This window comes from Lissotriton vulgaris, chromosome 3_1 (assembly GCF_964263255.1).
Source record: "Lissotriton vulgaris chromosome 3_1, aLisVul1.2, whole genome shotgun sequence".
In the NCBI taxonomy this organism is placed as follows: Eukaryota; Metazoa; Chordata; class Amphibia; order Caudata; family Salamandridae; genus Lissotriton; species Lissotriton vulgaris.
Genome location: NC_141689.1, coordinates 1,390,071,337 through 1,390,078,470, shown reverse-complemented (window position 1 = coordinate 1,390,078,470; position 7,134 = coordinate 1,390,071,337). Strand labels below are relative to the sequence as shown.

Here is a 7,134-nt window from a genome sequence, read left to right as displayed (position 1 = left end):
ATTGGTTTCCACCGTAGCGTGCAGGCACTTAAAGGGTAGTAAGTAAGCGCTGTACAAATGGAATCACAAAATGTTCCATCAACTGTAGAAAATGCACATTTTGTTCAATAACTGTTTAACTAGATCCCATTTGGGAGATGTTTATATAGGGGGTTGACTGGGCTTCTGATAGGCCAGGCTGGTGAAATCCTTTTCACCTCTCCCAAACTGAGGGGGGCTGTTTGGGGGGGGGGGGGGGGGGGGGGATTGCCCACGGCAGTGCAGCTGCGCCCGTCTGCTCGGCTCTCCCTGTCGTCAGAGCCCTTTAATAACCACAGCTCTGGCTTGAGCACTCATTCGGGCGCAGGAGCTTGAAGTTGCAGAGGTCTCTCGCTCAGCTCGAGGAGGCGCGCGGCAGTCACGATGACCTCGTCGGTGTTTGTCGTTGTCCTGTGTCTGTCTCTGTGGCAGAGCGCCAGAGTACGCGGTGACTGCGGCCCCTGCGCTCCGGACAGCTGCCCCCCCGTCGCCTGCCAAGTGCCCGAACTCCTGGTGAAGGATGCCTGCGGGTGCTGCCCGCAGTGCCTGAGCGTGGAGGGCGAGGAGTGTGGGGGCCGGGGCGAGCGCCGGGCGCGCTGTAGCCCGGGGCTGGTGTGCGTGAGCCAGCCCGGGACAGGCGGGACGGAGGGCACGGGGATCTGCGTGTGCGAAGAGGACGGCGCGGTGTGCGGCTCCGACTGGCGGTCCCACCGGAGCCTCTGTGCGCTGCACCTGCGCAGCTGGGCGGCGGCGCACTCCGGCCGCGGAGGGATACACAAGGTGCACGACGGAGAGTGCAAGCTGGGTGAGTGAGCGCGCGCGCCGGGACACAGGTGTCAGAAGTCACTTGCACTGTCTCAGCTCGATGTCCTCTCAAGTTATTGTGGGAAGCGAGATAAGCTCAGTGGGTTAGTGCTGCAGAGAGCGCTGTTAGTCAGAGGAGAGGTGAAGACCCTATAGCCTATAGAGCACCAGTAGCCTTTTCATGCTCTTGATTTTGGTAGAAGTAGTATCATTAATTTGGGCGGTGCCAATATCCCTTAGCCTTTCAAGTTAAACCCAAAATAAACATGAAATGCACTTTTGGCTTATCTGGGGAGAAACGAGCATTTTGGAAAAGAAGACTGCTTCATCCACGATGCTGCTGCTGCCTCATGCCTTCTGTTTCTGCCTCGCTCCTCAATCCTCCCTCCTTTTCTACTGGTTTGTTTTTCCAGCTCTACAACATCCTCTCCTCTTAGCAATTTAAAGTACAATTTTACACAGATTGCCAGCCTGACAGAACATTAATGTTGTTCCTTTGAGACTAATGTTGAATAAGACAGATTTTTAAGAGTTACACGGAGGTGCAGATAATACATCCTGTTGGTATTGTTCAAGGTTTGATTGGGTGTTAACAGTGTGGGTGGCGGGATGCAGACTTTGGCTGCTCTTTTAATGGTGGCCTGATCTGCAAGCTGTTGAGGTGCACAGTACTAAAGAGACCCAGTCGATGCCGGCATGAATCGATGGTGGAGGGAAGATAGGGGGAGTTAGTGTTCTGGGTGCCGACAGTGAACCAGCCCATTACCCAGTCTATAGCGGACTGTTGGAGGTGCTCACCTACAAGTAAGGGGTCTCCAGCTACACGCAGTCTTTCAAGGCCACAGTTACGTCACTTTTGTTCACCCGGATCCCTAACTACAAATGTTTTTTTTCCCATTGATTTACACACATTCTTGTGAAGCCAGTTCCTCTCAGGGGCCAGATTTACACACATAATAAATTGAAAATCAACGCTTTATACGTTTTGTACAAATCAAAAGCTTGAAATACATGATGACCACAGGTGTGTGGACGAGGCACACACCCTAAGCGGTATTATTCGGAAATCTGAGAGGGTCACTGTAATAAGTGACCGCGCCACCATAGGTTCAATTACTTTATTGAAGTCAGAACACAACGACATCCATAACCCTGCCAGTCAGGTACTAGTCAGGAGTGCGCCTTGGAATCTTGACAGCACAAGGGGTCAGCCCAAACGGGGCAGAACAGAGGGGGGGAAATGGAATGTACCAACATTACATTTAGGTAAATACAACACATCTCCTACCCCATAACGGAAAAGCACATTAGGGTATCTTCACAAGATGTAAAATTTCAGTCTCCAAGAAACTTAGGACATATCGAGTGGAGATATATGAGTAACAAAACTTTACCAAATCTGCACCCTTCCATGTCCCTTCCCAGTGCACTTGCCTGTGAGTACAAATGGAATACCAATCCTAATATTCCTTATTCTTCCTGCTTCTGTCCTTGTCATCCTTCTCCTCCTCCTTTCCCCTTAAGCTTTAATGTACCCATGTTAGAGCCTGGTCCTTTTGCCTTTTCTGATTCAAATTGAGATGACCGCGTCACGCCATATGGCATGAATAGGTACAACTATATTATTTCCTCGAGTACTTTTCTCACATTAACCCTACTGTTACTAATCATTGGTATAATCTCTTCGATCATAAGATTTATTCTCTAGAATATTCCTTCACTCTATGATGGTACAATGTTGTACTTTGATGAGAAGTAACCAAAGTATTAGGTCCCTCACTCCTCTGAGATAGAACAATCTGGACCCCACTCTCCCACCAATGTTTGAGAGGCTCCCTCTTTTCTTAACATTTCTTGACAACACACTGTTATTGAGCTAACAGTCCCCTTTTCTACAAACTTTGTTCCCACCTCTCTGGAGAGATAGCACACCGGGGATTTGCTGCATCTAGCCTCCCCTTCCTTTGCCTCCGGAGGTCCTACCATGTCCTTTACTGATTTCTCCCTTAGTGTGGTTGATATCTCACTAACCAATATGCAGTCTTCCCTGCTCTCTGTATTCTTGTCACTACTAGTACGACTTCCGCACTTCCTGAAATACCTCCCTACCTTGGTTTCCACCATTGGTGACCCGTAGTGTATTCCGCTATTGTTTACCATTAAATTGCAACCCAATTGACCACCCTGGGTTACAGTCACAATACTTCTTCTAATGATCTCCTGTGGTACTATTTCTCTCTCTTCGTACAAATTCTTTCCTTGGAGGATTAGTTTATTTCTTCCCTCCCTAAACTCTTTCTCCAGTCTTCCTAGTTCATTTGTTGACCTTGTTACTAGGAGCACAACTCCTTCTTTGTTCTCTGCCGGATCTGTCTCCTCCTGCCTTACATATTTTTCTTGATCTCCTTTAGGAGTTTTCCTCCTCTCAATTGAATTCACATTGCAAATTCCCTTTTCTCCTTTTACCACCTCTTCACCCCACACCCTTCTTTCTGATATCATAACTGGTTCTTCAGCTGTGGAGTCTAGTATCATACTTAAGTCTTTTTGTTGAGCCCATCCCAGTAGGTTTAAGCTCTCTGTAGCCACAAAGACTTTTCCTAACGTGCTTCTTCCCTTAAAGGATATTCTTCCCATGAACATTCCTTCTAACGGTATTCTTACACTGTTGTAACCCATTGGGCATACATCTGGTTTCATCAACCCTATACCTCTTTTCTCAGATTTTCCCTTGTATGTCTTAAAATTGATAAAAGTAAATTGCGAACAAGAATCTGTGTATACTTCTATCTCATCGCCATTGAGATCAATAATACATTTTGGTAAATCTACTCTCTTGACAGAGCCTATATCTTTGTTGCAAATGCACAACGCATAACCTTCTTCACACACATCACTATTGCTTACAATTTTCACGGATTATTTTGAATTATCCTTGCATGCTCTTTCAAAATGCCCTTTCCTGTTACAATTCCTGCACGTAGCTGTTCTTGCCAAGCATCTGATACTGTTCGCTAAATGTCTTGTACTGCCGCATCTAAAACATTTAAGTCTGTTTTCCTCCTTGTATCGCTCATCATTTTGTTCCTTATCTAATTCTTTTCCCTTTCTATTCTTTACAGCGAACACTTCTCTATAATTCTCCCTACAATCACCAATTTCATTTACCTGGCTCCCTTCATTTATATTCATTTCCTTCACGCATTCTGCTGTGTGTTCCACACTTTTGGGTATATCAATTGCATTTCTCAAATCTGGATTACCAACCAGCAGCTTCTCCTGAATTTTCTTATTGTTGGTACACCTCACCAACTGATCTCTTATGAGTGATTCCGTTAAATCATTAAATTCACATGTGTTTGCCAACCCTCTCAGGCATGCAATGTAGTTCCCTACTTTCTCATTTTTCCCTTGTACTCTTCCATAAAACTTGTGTCTTTCTAACACTACATTTATCTTATCAGCATATTGCAATTCTAGTTTCCTTAAACTTTGTTCATAGATATCCCCGTCCTCTTCTTCTCCTTCCCCTCCTTCTATCTCCGGTAAGCTGTCAAAGACTTTCCTTCCCTCAGTTCCTAGATTTATTAATGGTATATTCTTACTTCTTATATCTGAAAACCCACTTGCACCTATTGCAACCACATAGGATTCAAAACCCTTCCTCCAATCCTTCCACGGCAGCACATGTTCCCCCTCTTCTGTTAGAAAGGGTGGAGGTTGGCTCATGCTGACTGCCGCCATGCTTATGATGACTTACAAAGATGCAACTCTTTCTCTTCCAGAACGTACAGTTATTGTATGGGTGCACCACTAATACATATCTCCTAGATATGCTAAGTACTCTGCACTTATTTATCTACTGTTACACTAATTTCCTTTATTCTTTTCTCAGTCAAGGTGCAGTACACTTACACTTAATTTCACAAAGTTACTCCTACGCTATCTTTTTCCTACCTTCACTATTTCTTCAACTGGCTGTGTTACACTTCTTAATATATTCTACCTAATGTCACACTGCACCATATTCTTCAACAATGTTGAGTTGCTTTACCTAAATCTTCTCACCTTCCACCTCTGTCACTCAAAATTCCACCGTAGGAATTAATTTCTTATTCACTTGTATATTCCTCAAATACACTCCCTGTTATTTCTCGTACCACTTTCCCCTTTTCAACATTTATATGCTATTGCCTTCCAACTGCATTACCCTATTACCACAAGGCTAGACAATCTCCCAACTATTCACTTTTGACACACAATATATACCAACCACTTTTTTTTTCTTTTTCTGGATGTTATTCCCTTCCCTTCCGCACTGTCCTTGTGTTGAATCTGCAACTACTTCTTTACAGTCTATTTCCTTCGTCCCTCCTGCACTGCCTGTAATATGTTGAATCTGCCATTACTGTCCACAGTCAGCTTCCCTTCGTCGACACTGCCGCTGTCTGCCGAACTCCCTTCCCCAAAGCGTGACGTCCACTCCTCCACAGAGCCACTCCGACGCTGCCCCTCACATTTAAGATGTGTCTTTCTTTTTGTTTGGCTCTGCTTCCTTCGTCGACCTGCACCGCTTCCTGGACGTGCACTGCTGAATTCGCCGACACCGCACCCTTCCTCCTTCGCTCGAATCTGCCGCTGACAGGAAAACCACCACCTCACACGCAATGCTCTCTCTCTCCTCAGAGACGCTCAACGCTGCCCAACTCACTCCACGGAATCCGTCATCCACTTCTCCTCAAGATTCCCTCACCGCAGCGCATACACCGCCTCATCCGTCACCTCTGCAGCCGCAACCGTTTTTCCAGCTTTCACTGTCAGGTACGTCTTTTCCTTTTCCTCTTTTATCTCAGCTCGTCACTCGTCAGCTCTCAGTTTTCCTCCACACAGCTGACCTCCGAGTCCCTTACTCTGCCACTGCCTCAGAAACTCAGTTCACCGCCTCACTTTATGCGCTGCCACGCACTCACTCTTGCCTTTCACGGACACAGCTTTTCTTTTATCCTCCTCACGGCTGACCTCAGAGCCCCTTACTCGACGAGCAGCCTCAGAGCTCCGTTCACCGCCTCACTTTATGCGCTGTCATGCACTAACACCTGCCTTTCAGGGATTCAGCTGCTTATATCTTGCTTCACGATACTTTCTCTCAGCTTCTACCACTGGTAGCTCAGGTGCCTTGCCAAGATAGTATACTTCACTTTAGCCCTCGATAACACTCCTCATTCACAGGTGTTTATTCCTCTCGATATCCGTACTGGATATGTGCTCTTTCTCCCCTCCTATGCGATATCTCCTTCTCGACTCACGCTTCCTCCCACCTGGTTCACTTGGAATTCCACAAGTGTTTCTTCCTCCTTGTTCCCCAAAATATTTCCTCTGCTTTCAAAGATAACTTCTTATTCCGTCTTTATTCGCAAAGGTTCAGTTACTCCTTCATCGCAGAAATTCCTCTTCTTTTTTCTCTTACTTCTTTTACTCCTTTATTTCACTGGTCCTGGGTAACAAGTGGAGGGAATGTCGCCAGTTGGCCTCCTCCCAACGATCGTCGCCAGTGTAATAAGTGAACGCACCACCATAGGTTCAATTACTTTATTGAAGTCAGAACACAACGACATCCATAACCCTACCAGTCAGGTACTAGTCAGGAGTGCGCCTTGGAATGTTGACAGCACAAGGGGTCAGCCCAAACGGGGCAGAACAGAGGGGGAGGGGGAAATGGAATGTACCAACATTACATTTAGGTAAATACAACAGTCACGTCACCCTCTGTCTTGTTAGTTCTCCACAGTATGAACAATAGTGTGCTGTGCAGAACATTACAAAAATCAAAGTAAAATAAAAATATACATGCCGGAAAGATTAAGCAGCGAGTTAATTGCTCGCTGTTAGCATATGCCGATATTATTTGAACAAACATGTGGCCCAAATCATGAGTCCATTTACACCTATTAGGCAATCACGCGGGGAGGGGTTCGCCTGGGAGGGGTGATTTAAATAAATAAATAACAATTTAAACTTACCTTCCGCTCCAGTCCCGCGTCGTGACTCCTTCTCTCTCTGCTCCGAGACCCAGGAAGCAGGCAGCCTCCCTCTCCTCTCCTAAGCCAATCACAACACTGCCATCACAACACTGCAAGGGCAGGGTTGTGATTGGCTGCAACGCCAACCACACAGGTGTCTATGGGGAGGCCGTTTTCTCCATGCAGGCTGCATGCAGCCTACATGCAGAAAATGGGAGAGTGCCTATGACTAGTTTGGTCGGCCCTGGGGCCGACCAAACAGTCAGCGCCCACAACAGTGGGCTAGCCACTC

General features: G+C 46.3%; 1 protein-coding gene across 1 annotated transcript in view; it reads left to right on the top strand.

The window, feature by feature from the left end:
* The first annotated feature begins 347 nt into the window (after nucleotides 1-347).
* The window catches only part of IGFBPL1 (insulin like growth factor binding protein like 1), a 256,928-nt gene continuing 250,141 nt past the window's right edge, over nucleotides 348-7,134 (top strand). The window contains exon 1 of the mRNA XM_086963205.1: nucleotides 348-823. Coding sequence (XP_086819331.1) covers nucleotides 403-823 — 421 coding nt within the window. The 5' untranslated portion in view covers nucleotides 348-402. The remainder of the gene's footprint in view (nucleotides 824-7,134) is intronic.